This window comes from Tauraco erythrolophus, chromosome 12 (genome assembly GCF_009769465.1).
Source record: "Tauraco erythrolophus isolate bTauEry1 chromosome 12, bTauEry1.pri, whole genome shotgun sequence".
Lineage (NCBI taxonomy): Eukaryota > Metazoa > Chordata > Aves > Musophagiformes > Musophagidae > Tauraco > Tauraco erythrolophus.
In genome coordinates, this window is record NC_141476.1 from 8,967,905 (window position 1) to 8,983,599 (window position 15,695).

A 15,695-nucleotide genomic window follows, 5' to 3' on the forward strand; every position below is an offset into this window, starting at 1 on the left:
AGGCAGATGGGTGGTGCAGGACTGGCTATAGGATACTGCCTGCGTCAGCCAGATACTGCCACTGGCCGCTGTCTCCGTCCACTGATTGTGTTAAACGTAAGTGACTAAAACACCATTGCTCCCTTCCTCCTTTAAAAAATTCTCAACGAGCTCAGTGGTATTTTTAAATACTGAAAATCTCACTCAATTGGTTATAAATTCCATAGATAAAATTGCACGAGATGAGGAATACAGGAAAGCAGATTCGTGTGCATCTGTTAAAAACCTCTGTGGGGATTCAGTTGCATCTAATAAATATTTGATAGTTCCTAAATCATTTACGGCTCTGTCAGGGGTCATTTTACTTGGTTTAGATGAATAATTAAAAGGATAATTAGGAGGATGTACAATCTGAAATGTTCATCTAATTGTTCATTTTACAGTATTTCTTACACTGCTGAGCTGTACAACACATGTTCCCATCACCTTCCTATCTCAGCAGCATCCCCTTACTGCCAGTGACTTGGGGGCTTCCCTGGCCTCCATGTGATTTCTAGCATTAAAGACTGGAATAACGAAACATCCCCTTACTGGGCTTCGGGAGCCACTGCTTTTATCCAACGATTTCTGTAGACCGCATAGCAAGGAATCAATCCTCAAAGCTCGCTAATTTAAAGTACTACATAACTGAGAATACAAAACTAAAGGAGGTGGTCCACGGCCACTGAAATCATAACTGTGTGATGCCATTAGCAGCATCAGGGCTGGAGCTGTGCGCCTGTCACCTTCTTGAGATCAAAAATAAACCTGGATACAAAGCAGCTCCTTCCCAGCCTTAGCAGAGCAGCTCTGATGGTCAGGACCAGCCAGAGTGATGCACATCATGCAGGAAAAGTACTTAACAAAAAAACACCTCTGGCAGAAATTTTAGCAGGTTTCTCTAAATTGAAGGAGTTTTTAGAAGTTCTCGGTGCCCTAAAAAGGGGTAAAGCGGTGATGTCTGTGTAACGCTGGTGAGGGTACTGCTCCCACGGGGCAGGTCGGGCTCAAGAAGCCTCATCAGCCTCAGGCCCAGCTGACACCAGCAGACACTTAATTATAAGGTGGCACAAGCAAAAACAACTAATGCAAATACAACCATGAAACGTGCTTGTACTCTCCAGGTGATCTTTACCACCTGGGAACCAGCTACTACGGTGATGACATCGAACCCACATTAGTGTCTCTGCCAGTGTAATCACGCACAAAAGCATTTCTAGTCGAGACAGGGGCTTTAATGAATCCATTTCCATTTTCTGAATGAAACACTGTTTTCTGCACATTATATTACCTGATATGGGGGGAAAAAGCAAGAAAGAGCACAACAAATCTGAAGAGCAATAACGTCTTTACCTTTTAACATTTCAGAGCATAAAAATAACTAATTGTTCTAGCCAAAAAACAAAATTACTAGGTCCAATAGCAATAACAATAACCCAAGCAACACATTTCCTGCCAGTTAATGAGTATCAAGGTTAAGGGCCTTTGGCTTTCCCTCGGACTCCTGTCTCTTTTAACCAGTCATTAATTGCTGAGAAATGCCCTCTACATCCGTCACCATTGCTGAAACAGATATTTAGTTTACTGTCTCTGTCAGTCTGCAACACGAAGGTCTCATGTGGCCATCTGCTCCAAGATTCTGCTGCCAAAATGTATCGCAATTCATGGCACGACCTGCCTCTGTGTTCTACCCACAAGTCAAAACATCCTACTTGGTTTGCTGCTCTACCGCTTACCACCTTAAAAATTAATTCCAGGCAAGTTTCTTCAAAAGGTCAGAAAACCAAGAAGAGGAATGGGACTTGATAAAATCAGGGAGGAGTTAGGAGCTCAGCAGAAGAAATCACGGATGACAGCAAGGCAAAAAGAGTCTTCACGTTACCAGTAAAAGGCCATAAGTTACCAAGAAAAGTGACAGTTACTGTTGCTCTGCAAAGCAATAACTTGTCAGCAAAAATCCATACCCCAATGGGCGAGGAAATCAAATATAGCAGCAGTGCTAAAATCACCCAGCAGAGGAGACCGAAGACCCAGCTTTCATTGCCAACTGTGTGGAGACTGGAAAACTTGCTGGCACGTTTTGGTTCAACATGGTTTCCTATTATGTGCGCAGCAATATGCTCCTATTACACATACAGTATAGTATTAGCATGTTTCTTAGAAGAATCACTTTTTCGTGGTATTTCTAATTACATTTATTACTGGTTACTACAAACACCCTTCTGTGACCAAAAGGGCAGGGTGCATAACATGAATAGATTAATTAAGCACCAAATTTCCACAGCATTCAGCCTTGCCTGAATCTCATGTTGCTACAAAGGGCATCAAAGTCAGGATTTCAAAGCAAACAGAAGCATTTCTTAGCAAAGCTGGAAAAAACCCTCAGTAACGCATTAAAAACCCAAGCTATGCTCAGTAGTGGTTTACTTTAACTGGATTTGATTTGCAGTGAAAGAAAACAGGATCACCGCCTGTCACTCCATCTCCTCTGAAGGGCAATAACTCTCAACTCCTACTAAGATCCTGAATTGCTGGAATTGGATCTGAAGGGTTTGCTAGACTCCAGGTTGCGGCTCAGATCCAAAGTCCCCTGGAAGCAGAGGGTGTATCCGAGGTCACGCTGCGTGCACAGCTCTGTTGCAAACTCCTGGAGCAGGTACGCACCCTGGGTTTTGCTGGCAGACCTCTGACTAGGGATATGTTACATAAAGCACTGTAGAGATGCATGTCGAATGTTAATAAAGATAGAAATATACTTCCAATAAATAAAATTGAATTAATTAGTGATTTAATCCAATTCCCTAAAAATATTTGACCTTGTCAGATGAAGAGGGTGGCCTTATAATTTCTGCTTTTTACATTTTTAGAATTAAAGAGTAATCAAATGCATGCGGCTTTGCATATAAATCAACCTTGACCTTTCCATGAACTGTTTTGGTGAAAATAAGCAGTACTCTGACTGTTCTTTTCTCTAAAAGCCAGAACAGACAGCGCAGAAGAGGATTCAGTTCAGTGAAGAACACAGTGCTATAATCATATCAGAAACACATTAATAAGCCCCCAATACTCTGAGCAGTTATTGCTCTTTCTTCTCTAAAACCTTCCAATTTCTAAGACTTCCCTTCTCCTACAAAAGTCTGAGCCTTGCATCTCAGCATTCTTTTGGATTAGATGTTACAGCCTCCCAAAGCTGATAATTCAAGGTTACACCTTGAAACTCTTATACAGCTTTTTATTCTGAGGAACAACTGACTACCAAGAGAATTATTTTATACTGAGAATCTAAAAAAAAAAATCCCTTAAAAAAAACTCTTAAAAATCAATCTGCAGAACTAGCTTTGCACAGAATGCAGAGGCAGAGATAGGTGGCTGCTGCTGGAAAATTATATTTAAAAAAAAAAAAAAAAGAGCTAAACCCAAACAACAGAACAATGAAAAAGGAGGAGGGTGGAACATGGCTTGAATTTTTAATTGACTGCAGGCAGGCTATGGAGACAAACTGAAAAGAACATACCCGTTTTTCCTGTGTTTTTCATCCAAGTCTTGTTCGAAGATTCATTGTCAAAACCATCAAGCTGCAGTTCTTGGTACTCGTCTCCAACATGGGCCTGATGGTCTATGATGTCTATGGGAGACTGGTGAGACCCTCCGCACTTCTCGCTGGAAGTAACCCAGTGCTCGGGACCATAGGTACCTGTTAAAAAAAACAATGCCAATTAACATTCCAGTGTCTCAATAGTTCTACATCAGTCTTAAGAGGATGAGGCACTTAAGCTCCCCAGGTAGCTTCACCACAGTTACGCTTCTTGCATTTGAAAGAGGTTAAGACTTGTAAACTTATGAGGAGATTGAAATCTATTGGCTTTGCACAGTTCTCCAACTTTGCCTTTAGCAGTAGTGAACAATGGCGCTTTTTTTAATTACTATTCTATAAAACTATCTGCAATTCCCAAAGTCCCCTCACGCATATGTTATGAATTAGGATGGTGTTACAGGAACTTTCCGAAAGCTTCAATGTTAATATATTAGTACATAATTTACCTTTTCACATGAGACAAATAATGTACCAGCTGTTCATTAACTCGTATTTGTGCAATACTGTGCTTAGATAATACAAACTTTATTAATGATCTCTCTTTTTGAGGTTTTGAAGCCAGAAAAGATGAAAAGAAAGAATTAACCTAAATGTACATAAATAAATCTGAAGAAAACAACAAAGTAAAAAGCAAAAACCCACGACTCTGGATAGGTGAAGCAAAGAGGGGGATGACCTGTCAGGAAAACACTGTCACTTCTTTTGCTGCTGCTCTTACATGAGTTTTCTGGTTTCCTTATCAGCACAGTCTGTTCTCACCTGATGTAAACGACTCCCTCAAAACCAGTCAAGTTAAATATTTGCAGTAAATGAGAAGTTCCAAGGACTGACAGGCAGTGTCTTGAATACGTGGCTGTATACGTGCACATCAGAGCCATCCATATTACATGGCTGCTAGCCAAAAGCAGACACAGAGCCAAACACCATCAATTCTCTTCTCCTCCACACCCCTCTACTCCTTTTTTTGGTTTAAAAAAAAAATTACAGGGAGGAGTTTAAGTTCTGGAATTTGTGAGCCCATCACTAGCCATGTTGCAAGGTCAGCAAGAGAAGAGCATGCTACAGCTGTGAAGAGAAATGACACCAGCAGCCTCTGTCCCCGGCACGTCAGGGTCCTCATGGGCTCAGCATAAGGCTTTAAAGTATTTTTCAGTAGTTTAAGATATCACTGTTATGACAGCTGTCCACTCAACTCACAAGGTACAGGAAGGGGAGTGCATCCTGCTCCTGTTCTGGATCTTTCACCAGCTCCAGATCACTTTTTGGTGTATTAATGAGTCCTCAACCCCCAAATTGTTTGACTAAATTCCATGATAGCATTTCACCGTCACTGCTGCTGGGAGAAGGAAAGCAGCAGTGTCTCACAGAGTGGTGGTGGAGCTGCGAGAGGTAGTATCACAAACCACCACTAAATCTGCCAGAGGTTGACTGCCACAGCCCTAACTCACCCGGCCCATTCTGCAAGGTTCCCAGCACAAACAGTCAGTAAAAAATAATACACAAAAATAAAAGGTTTCAGGTAAAGACCTTGTCATCCCCACCACACACCAGCTCTGGATGCAATATAACACCAGGGACCCTCAGCAGCACATGCAGAAAGGTCTCCAGTAAATTTCAAATTTTTCTTATGACCTGCCCTCTCCAACTCTTAAATTGTATTAACAGAGACTACAGATTATCCTCCGATGAGCGCAAACAGCAGCTTAAGCTCCTGAAACAACAACACAGAGTTCTTGTAAAGCATTTTTTTTTTCTCACAGTTCTTGAAGTGCTTTACAGCAGGGATCAGTACCATTATTCTCATGTAAAGACAGGGAAATTGACGGCCTGAGAAGGGAAGCAATTTTCCCAAACTCATCTACCAAAACCAAGTTACAACCCAGAGCTGAACTCTGCTCTCCTGAGACCCCTGATGTCATACCTGTAGCGTACCTCCCAACGACACAGTCAGTGTGTCTGCTGGATAGGCAGGCAGCAGCAAACGATGCACCAATATGCATTTATTACCCTTGCATCTGAGAAACGTATGTAAATTCCATCAGTGTCATCCAAACCCAGCAGCTGTGAAGGCCAGTTTCTTTGGCTCCCAGGTTTTAATCTGTCTAGATGCAGAATGCATTCTTCCTCTCTTCCCATGGGCTAATGCAGGACACTTAATGAATAGCAAGATTTTGTGCTATCCTCATTACACACAAATAGTAAACAAAACAGTAACAAGAAAGTGTTATTACTTTCAACTACAGTTAGCCAAAGTTGCAACATCCTTTAAAAATAACATACATCATCTGCCCAGGTTAAAAATCAGTTTTATCTCGTGGTTCAACTTCTATTGTCAGCAAAAGCCACTTCCAGTTAATTTCCCAATCTGCCACAATCAAGGAGAACAGAATTACGAAAAACCCTACATGGGGAAAACCAAACGTTCCCCTCAAACACAGATATTTTTCCTGAATCAGGATGCTCTTATTAACTGCCTGCAGTGAATTAATTGGCAATGCAGATTTAATTTTCATATAACCTTGCATTGACTCCATGAAATTTGGGAATTTGCTTTAAAATGTTTAGTACTACACAAAATCATCAAACCTGCCAGCTCTTGGTTCTCGGCTTTGTTATAAACACGGGGTGAGCTTTTCAAAAGCACTCTGCTCACAGAGGCTATCGCAGTGGTTTCAGCTGTGCATTCAAAAGGAGCTGTGCACTCAAATTTTTCTTTTTAAGTATTTTGGTGACCCTTCAGTCAATGGGGAGGGATTTTTTTAAAATTTATTTTAACAGGAACTGTAGGGTTCCTTTCATGCATCTTGTCATAAAGACCTTTTTTTTAAAAAAAAGAGTATAGTCAGCTCTCAGTCAATTAGCAGTGAAAACTGTCTTGTCAAAAATGAATAAAATAAGCCATAGGGTAAACAAACAAACCAACCACTATGTTAAATTAAAACCTCAAGTGACTTTGGTACCTGACTGACTCTTGCTGAAATGTAGTTTTTCACAGACCTTTAAACATCTGTATAGCTTTGAATCATCTAAAAAAACCCAACAAACATTAAGCCCGCTTTTTTTTTAAATTAATTTAACTCATTTGGATTAATTTAATAGCAATGTGTATCTCTTTCTATAAATACAGTAGCTTTACTTGGTTCTAAATCTATATTTTTTTAAAAAAAAGCCTATCAGTATCTGCTCGCTTCATGTGACAGTATTAGTTTTCATCCATAAAATGTTTCCATATTGGTGCTGAATTATTAAAGAAAAATCTAATGCAATGAAACTCTCTCAGCAATTCAAAACCCCAACTTAGTGCTGATGCTGTGACTCCAAGTCCTGACATCCCAAATTACAGTCATAAGGCTAAGCTCTGATTTAGAGGTTCAAGACCTGCTAGTTAAAATCAGCACAGGATTTTATAAACGGCCAGGTTTTCCATTAATTTCTTTCAGAAGTTTTTGATATGCAAATCATTACATGCAATATGACCTACACTATTATGGCAGCAATTCTAGACAGAAATAGAGGCCGTGATCCCAACACCTCTGTTCCCAGCAGGGCCAGATTGGGGCCATCTCAGCTTTAACAATTAGTGTGAAAAGGTGAAGGGGGGTGGGGGCGTCAGAAGAAAATTTTTATTTGGGGGTTTGAGACCAAAGTAAATAAATTTTATCCCCCTACCCTAGAAAAAATAAGCTCAGCAACCTATAAAACGTAATCAAGAAGAGCACAGCGGGATTCAATTCAATTATTCACTGGTAGCCATCAGCAGGTTTAGGCCTAACTGCCTGCTTTTTTCCATGGACATTCAAGTGCAGTTTTAATTGAAACTGATCTTCCACTACAGATTTCAAATTAATTCTTCTTCCAAGTGTCTCATGCTCCAGACATCCTTGCCTTGCAAAAAACCCTATATCATTAGAGGAGGAAATAGAACACTTTTTCTAAGCTTGCAGCTATTGATTACCTATTCCTTCCATCAAAGCACAATTGCCATTCTGCACTGTATAAATCTCTTCAGTGTTAGACACTTTATAAAGTACTGAGAATTATATCATTAATCATTCGCAGTTGCACCTGTCTTGCTTTATTGAATTCTTTGTTTTTCAGAACTTTAAATAAATGCTTTTAAATAAAAACATGACACTAAATAAAGACTCTGTTTCACTTAAACCAAGTAAAAAAATCCCTTCATTCTGCATGTGACATTCAGCCATCTGAAACAGAGTAACTTACAGCTATTTGTATTTCCTTTTTCCAACAGCAAGCTTTGTGGCTTTAATCAAATAAAATTTGGAATGAATTTGAATTGGTCTTTTAAGGGCTGACAAATAATTCGGTTTTCAAAAGCCCAAACAATTTAAGAGCCCTCACCTGTGTTAATAAATAATACACATTTCCATGGAGATAGTGGGATGACCTGCAAAGGTTAAGTGTCAGACAGCCCCATCCTGGAGCTGGAGTATTTGACACAAGACAGCACAGAAACAGAACAGACTGGTGGCATTTGGCATCCTCAGATACCGAAGTCAGCATCCTGCCTCCAGGATATCCCGGGCTGGGGTCCAACACCTCGGTGCGCACACTGGGGAAGGAGGGCTGTAGTCACTCCCCAGGTCAATCAAACGCACGGCGGCAAAACAAGAGGGTGACTGGAGAACGCCTGAGTGATGGGATGGGGCTGGGGTCTCTAAGTTAAGCAGTGAAGGATGGGAATTTGGCCACAGTGATGCCCTGAGCATTGCAGAGAGGAGGACCCCCCTCTCCCAGCTGCTGCAGGGTGTTTTCTCGCCCGGCTGCACCACGCAGAGCTACACGAACACTTGCTCTGTTCCCCAGCTCGGGCTGGTACAAAGCACAGAGCACTTTTCCACCACAGACCCCATAAATCCACCCCCACCAAAATCCTGCCCCGCGTGCGGTTCCCAGGGCTGGCAGCCCCGTCAGCAGGCAGGTCCCTGGGGACTTCACCTTATCTCTGCTGGTACCACCTCTGTGGTGGCAAAAGGGCCACCGGCTTCCAAGGTGTGGAAGCAGAGCTTGGGTCAGGACCCTCAGCAACAGAGGCTTCTTAGACATGACTTTTAAAATCAAAGGTAACGTCAGAGATGTTATCACCCATCCTCCTCCGAAATTACTTGATGCTTCCGGATTCTGCCTTCTTTTCTCATGCAAAATCTTCTGTCAATGACTGCAGTCTCTTAAATAGTTTTTTAATACCCAGGCTGCTCTTTAAATAGAATCCAAGATTACTTTTTTCTGCTTCTTTTTACTGTACAACCGAAACAATGAGCTGTCTTCATTAATGAAAAATCATTAAAATAATGTATTCCACCAAAATATAATCAAAGCTTGTATAAAAACTTCCACTTTAAAAAACACACAAAAATTATTTTTCTTCCACAATCTTTTGTTATAAACCTCTCTTATTAAAACCAATGACATTTCCTTGATTTTAAATCATTTTCTAATTAATAGATCAGCTACTCTGATAGATACTGGTGTGTAACACATATGTCTTTACAAAACATCCAGATACCGTTTAACAGACATTAGCAATTCTTGCGTAATGTGAAAGAGGCAGAAATTTCAACACTTGTTGGGTGTTGTTTTTTTTTTTTTTTTTTTTTTAATTTAACTTGGTTTTAACATTTTCATAAAAATCTGACTTTAGATCCCAGGCCCAGCATGCAAAAAATTAATTTAAGGGTTTTAACTTTAGACATTTTTTATTATTTGTTGTTCTTGTTTGTTTGTTTTTTTAAACAAGATTACCTCAGACAAATCTTTCTCTGTATTTGATGCCTCTTAAGTTTTCATTTTTGAATGAAAATGGTAGTAATGATTGCAAAGCAACCAAACCCCCTCACTTCTACAGTTAAAGCAAATTAGCTTGGCCACTTCATGAGGACATCCTATCTCATCGTCTTAATATGGGTGATCATTTGTCCGTCATTATGTGCAAGGCAGATATATGCAGACCTGTAAGAAAAAGGGCACTGCAGAAAGGTTTATAACCCTCACCTCTTTCTAGCCCTACTTTGTCCTCCTGCCCCACATGCAGATGGCTCTTGCTGCTCACTTGCACACTCAGTTCTGTAACCCCAACAGAAGCTATCCTCCTATGAAGGCACGATCTATATTAGAGCCAGCACGCCCTTGGCTCACATAATAGCAAAGGCTCTTTTCTTGCTAGGTTGGAAGGACGTGAGACCAGCTCATCCAAAACCACACAAAAGACCTGCTAAGCAGTGGCTTGGTAATATCTTCTTGGATGGCAGTGATATTTGGTCGAGTACGTTAGTGATGCCAGCCAAAAAAACTTACCTCTAGCACCTAGCACAGGCTGCCTTCCTGCTTAAAGCACAGGAAATAAAACCAGAAAGGATTCAAGCGCTTAAAGACAGATCTCACTTGAAAGTGAAGGAGGACAGCCTCTGACACAGAATTTCCAAAAGTATCTTGCTTTTTCAGCTGTGTGACAGTACCATGCCATTCAGCACAAGTGGGTATAAAAGGGAAAATTCCAGGCTTCTCTGATGGCGAAATCCAACCAGTTCTTAAGGATGGATGGAATGAAACAGCTTTTCCTCTTCACACAAAAATCTCCCAACCTTTGCTTGCACAGCTCTGGATGGGTAGTTTAACTACCACAGCAGTAAGAACCCTCTCCAAGTTTTACAGGCTCTAGATAAACAGGGATGTTTTACTTTGCCCAGACTGGCAGCTATGACCTGCCCAACCATCTCAGCACTTAGCTGAGCAACACTAGATGTGAATCTCTGCCTCTGAGTTCCTGTCAGAGTTCAACTGCTCCATCATAAGCCAAATCTCAAGAAACACTGAAAAGAAAAGTCACCACCAGTAAATAGAACTGGCTGCTTTTTTCACACTGAGAAGGAGCAAGGAAGTGGTGCCCTTGCTCAGCTAAAAAGCAACGAACTTCAATAGCAGGCTGAATTTTCAAACAGGAGAAAAAATTGTGTAAAACGATCAAATATCAGTTAAATTAACTACAGAACTGAATGCATTTTAAGATCCTTCAAAAATCTGTCTGGGGCTTCTCTTCATTATCTGGGACAAAAAGATTGAAACTGTTACTTCATGCCATAAACTAAGACTTCACCACCACTTTTCGCCATTTAAAAGCAACTCCGTCAGTAAGTCCAGGAAGGCACCAAAGGAAGGTGCTTATGCCATGTGAGTTATGACAGAAGGCAAAGCACATATTGCAGATCCAGGTCAGCTGAAAAATCAGCCTCTCTTCACCCTCTCTTCTTACCTTCGGTTCCTTCCTACAAAGAAGAAATAAAGTGAACCCCATAGGATGAAGCCTAAAGACTGCATTTAGTTATAAGGCAGAAAAGAATGATTTGAATGACGTGTATCTTGCTGAGTGATTTACCATGAGGCTGCAGGAGTAAAGGCATAACAATCCCTGAAAGCCTTGATAAAAATCAGTGGCATCCTTCAGGAGCCTTCCCATTGCAGAAAAAGCAATCAAGTTGTTGGATCATTATATTAGGGGAAAAAGATGCTGAAATTATACCGTCTCGCTATAAAATGATGGCATACCAAAATGAAAGAGATGGAGAATGAGAGCCCATAGTAAGAGTTCACAGTGCTGTTCTGAACAAAGATTCCAGGATTTCCTACCCTGAGGGAAAAGGGCTTTTCATTTTATTATTCTCTGTCATCACTCTGTTTAACACAAGACACTCATGCTTGCAGAAAATTCCAATTACTGCTTGAAAATTGAGACCAAATACCAAGAGCAAGATCCTTAAGAGTTTGCTGAGACCCAAAGAGGTCTAAGCATCATCCAGTCTGCAAGCTCAGTACAGAAAAGTGTGTGTAAGATACGTCAGAGTTGTGAGTGGCCAAGGACAGTTTTTTTGAGAACTGAAAGAAGCTGAAAGAAATTTTCCCCAAGAACAATCTCTGATAAGGGATATCTTAACCGGCAGTTGTTGGAACAAACACAAACACAGGAAGACGGAACAAAAAGGGTTTGGATTTAGATAACCTTTGAGCAACTGCTAGCAGCAACATCAGAAGCACCAACAATTCCTTCCTGCACTGATGCCACCACACCTACAGAAATGCCCAGCCATGGGGCTGTAAAAGCAAAGCTGATCTTCAAAACCGATTTTGTCAGTGATAGTGTCTCATTGCCAAAACGTGGCAGATGCAAAGAGACGAAGGAAGGCTTTAAACTACGTTCCTAAATATAAACTATCCTATAATGACTGCAGCTTTTAAACCTGAAGACAGAGCAAGGTGCATGTTCTCCTTAAATTTTCATATCCACAGATGCTACAATTATTGCTGGGTTCTTTAATTAAACCTTCTAACCTTCAATTATCTTTGGCAAAATTTTTGATGCATGTTTTCAAAACTTTTGCATTCCTTAGTATGTATGTGAACATCTGTATTCCATAGTCACAAATACATTGGGGTTTTTTAATATATATATATATCGCCCATACATATACATACTTCTGCATCCTAATTTTGTTCCTCAAAAAAGTATGAAGCTGCCGTGAGTCTTGTATGAAGATCCCACTGTACCTATCAACCTGCCAGCAGCACAAATGTATGATAAATATCCAACATCAGGAAATACTAAGACCTTAAGACAAATGTTGCAGGAAGCTCACAATAAAAAGGAGTACGTGTAATTACTAAAACAAGCTTTTTACATAAACATTTCAAGTTTTAGCATTTGTGAGCTGAATAATTTACCACCACACAAAAGTGAAAATGGTGCTAAGTTTAGCTGTGCTGGTAAAATAGTTTGGGGGTTTTTAAGGGGTGTCTCACACAATAAACTCTCGATAGACAAGACTAATGAACTGTTGAGTTTTGTAACTCTAATATTTCAAAAATATTTATATTGAGCACAGAGCACAACAGTATCAATGAAATTATTATGCAGAACTCACTGAGTGGGAAGATAAATTGTGGTATAGAAGGTGCCTGCTGGTGGCAAGTAACTGAGACAATATCCATCTAGATTCTCTGTTTTTTATAATTTTCTGCATTTTTAATGCATGTATCTGACATCTCACACCATTCATTTCATAACTGTCTGAGGCCTTTTTAAAACGGCTCACCCCTGAGCTGCATATAATAAACGAGGTGATAACTTACATTATAAGGAGAAAACAGGAGATTAATTTATATGAAGACATTGTAAATTAACTTTCTCCTATTCCTCACTAGATGAGTAAAGCTCCATGAAGGCTAAGGACAGACATAAAAATAGATTTTTTCCTAAATATAATTTAAAAAAGTATAAATCCTAATGGAAATTACTGAATGAAGATGTATTATGAATCAATGCAGCAGCTCAACGACAGCACTTTGCGTTGCTGGGAGGAAGACATACATTTCAGTAATGGGTGTCTCTAACAGGTCATGGGTGCCTCGGACAGGTCATGTCTGGGACAACCTTCTCTGTGGAAGGGTCTCTCTCTCTCTCACTATCCTTTTTTCCCTTTACAGAGTAATAGCTGTAAAATGATGGACATGGACAGCAGAAATATGTATATTGCTGTAGCGCTCAAATACAGCAAAAGGAAGAGGGGCTACATTCTTCCACGTGCACAGCAGCAAACAGCTCCTGCCTCAAAAAGCCTACAACCAACCAAGGTAAGACAGAGCTGGAAGCAACCCAGCGTGGAGCACCTCAGCTTTGAAAACATGCCGCCCTCTCGGGCTAACCTCCCGTTCTGCAACATCGTGCTTCATGCTCTCCCCTCCATAGCTGTCTCCCTGAGCTGGTTAACCCACTAGCACATCACAAAGTAGATCAACCTTCCCATGGGGAAGGAAGAGAAAGAAACATCAATTCCTTCAAAAAGCAAAGATGAACGGAAAAATAAGGCTGATGTGTCATGGAATTAAACACATGAAGAAGGAGCACAAGGATGTGTAACACTGATGTATAACTCTGGTCCCATCTGGGCTACTCCAAGAAGAATGCAGAGCATGAAAAAAACTCTGAGAAAATAAAACACAGGAAACAACAGGAAGAAACTGGGCAGGAAATTTTCCCACCCAAGAGCTGTTAGATGCAGATGGAGGCCTGGGGGGCTTCAAGAAGACTCTGTTGAAACAAGCAGAAGGAGGAGGATGTGAATTCAGTTTGGTACTAATTACAGCATCCCTCGCCAACACCCAGAGCTGGCAGAAGCAAGAAGGCCAAGCAGACGGCTTGCTGCTCCGTGCCTGTGACCTTACCACCGGATTGCGGGTGATGGTCCCTGCAGGACCCAGCTCGAGCTGAAACCGGTCAGCACCTGGGAGCAGCTGCTGAGCTGAAACTGCGAAAGACACACCTCGGGCTGCAGGAGGAACGAGGCGAGAGGGAATACCTGCAAGAACAGGCATGGTGGGCTAAGTAACGCTTTTATGGGGGTGTTTTGTCTTTAAACCAGAGATCTTAGCTTGTTGGAGGGCTTGACTGAGACCCTGCTGAAGGATCAAAGCTCCCGTGCTGCTCAACCTGCCCAGCGGCTCAGCGATGAGCGCTGAATGACAGTGACAGTAATAAGCTGTGACATTTAAATCAGGAAATCTCAAATTCCCATCTTGCTTCTCTGTCTCCTTCCTACCACCAGCAGCCACACACTCCATTTCACTCCCTTCCTTTATAAAGGGAGAAGTTCACCTGTTTCATCAGAGCATCTGCAAGGGATTGCTCAAAACTTGAGAAGAGCTGCAGAGATAAAAAGCACAGTGACTGTGCAAGACTCGACTGTCCCACTACGGACCTCAGTGCCAGGCTGCCTGCAAATGTATTTAGGAAAAACACAGTTCCAATTATTTCTCAAAGCACCGCAGACTTGAATCCCACTACTTCTCACATGTACCCTTAATAGCCTTGATCTCACCAAAGAAACTGCTAACGTAAATGATGCCTCACTGTAACTTAATTACCTCCAATTTAGGTGGGTATAGGAACAGAAAGTATCTTTTCTTGATTCCCATCTGTTCCTCCTAACTAACCAAAGGAGCCTTCCCCAGAGCTCTGTCTCTGAAAGCCAGCATGAAAAAAAAAGAAAAGAAGGAGGAAAGAAAGGAAAAAATTGTATATTTTTATTGAATTTTTGCAGGATGCAGGTTAATAAAACACCCACAGAGAGCACAGAGCAATATAGAAAGGGAATAAAGGGAGGGAGAGCTGATATCAATAAAGCTTATCCAGAGGCATTGGTGGAGTGAAAGTACTCGTGATTTGAAAAGAAACCTGCTACAGAAATGATTTTCACTTGTTGCTTTGGCTCAGGTTTAAAATTTACAAAAAACAGAAGAGTCCTAAGCAGAGCGTGGTTTGAAATATAAAATCAGGAAGATAAAATTACCTGTTGCTGAAAGACATGTCACCTTCAGCTTTCCAATAACGTTTGTTGACCCTAACCTGCCCAGAAGACAGCCACCATATCAGGACCTTATTGTTTAATTATATCAGACAACATTGCAGGTCCCAAAAATCACTCATTTAAACTTGACAAACACTGGCTTTGCTATATTTCCTTTTTAGGTGAAAACCAACTTTTGCCCAACTAAGTTCTTAATGGCTTCCCTGTTACAACAGCCTTCTCAATCCAGCTGTCCCTTTCACTAATGTGCACAAGTAAAATAGCTCCTGGGAGAGTTTCTCAGAGTTGCCAGCTTTTACTTAACGACACGTCATGAACCCTGACCTCATCTTCCATTAACATTCAGTCTATGTTTCCACCATTAATTTAAGAGCATCAGGTGTAGGAATAAATAGGAAGACAATAAGCAGCCATAGCCTCCAGCCTGAGGTTCTCTAGCAGACAGCACTGCTGCTGTAGCTGAGACAGAGAACACTTACAACTCTCTTTCTCATTTTTATTCCATATCTTCTATTTCCAGTATGTTACACTAAATGGCTTAAACTATTCAAAACCAGCTTTAGCTTTCCAATTAGGAAAGTCCAAAGTTTTTAAAAAAAACCACAAAAACCCCAAACCAAACCCAAAAACCAACAAACCCCAACAAGCTAAAGTCATGAAAAGGACCTGATGTTCCTAAGGTGAATCTTAATCTATCGCACCCCTCC

At 40.9% G+C, this 15,695-nt stretch overlaps 1 protein-coding gene across 1 annotated transcript in view; it reads right to left on the reverse strand.

The window, feature by feature from the left end:
* PTPRG (protein tyrosine phosphatase receptor type G) overlaps window positions 1–15,695 on the reverse strand; it is a 409,944-nt gene that overhangs the window by 185,025 nt on the left and 209,224 nt on the right. The window contains 1 exon segment of the mRNA XM_086619000.1: window positions 3,533–3,712. Coding sequence (XP_086475126.1) covers window positions 3,533–3,712 — 180 coding nt within the window.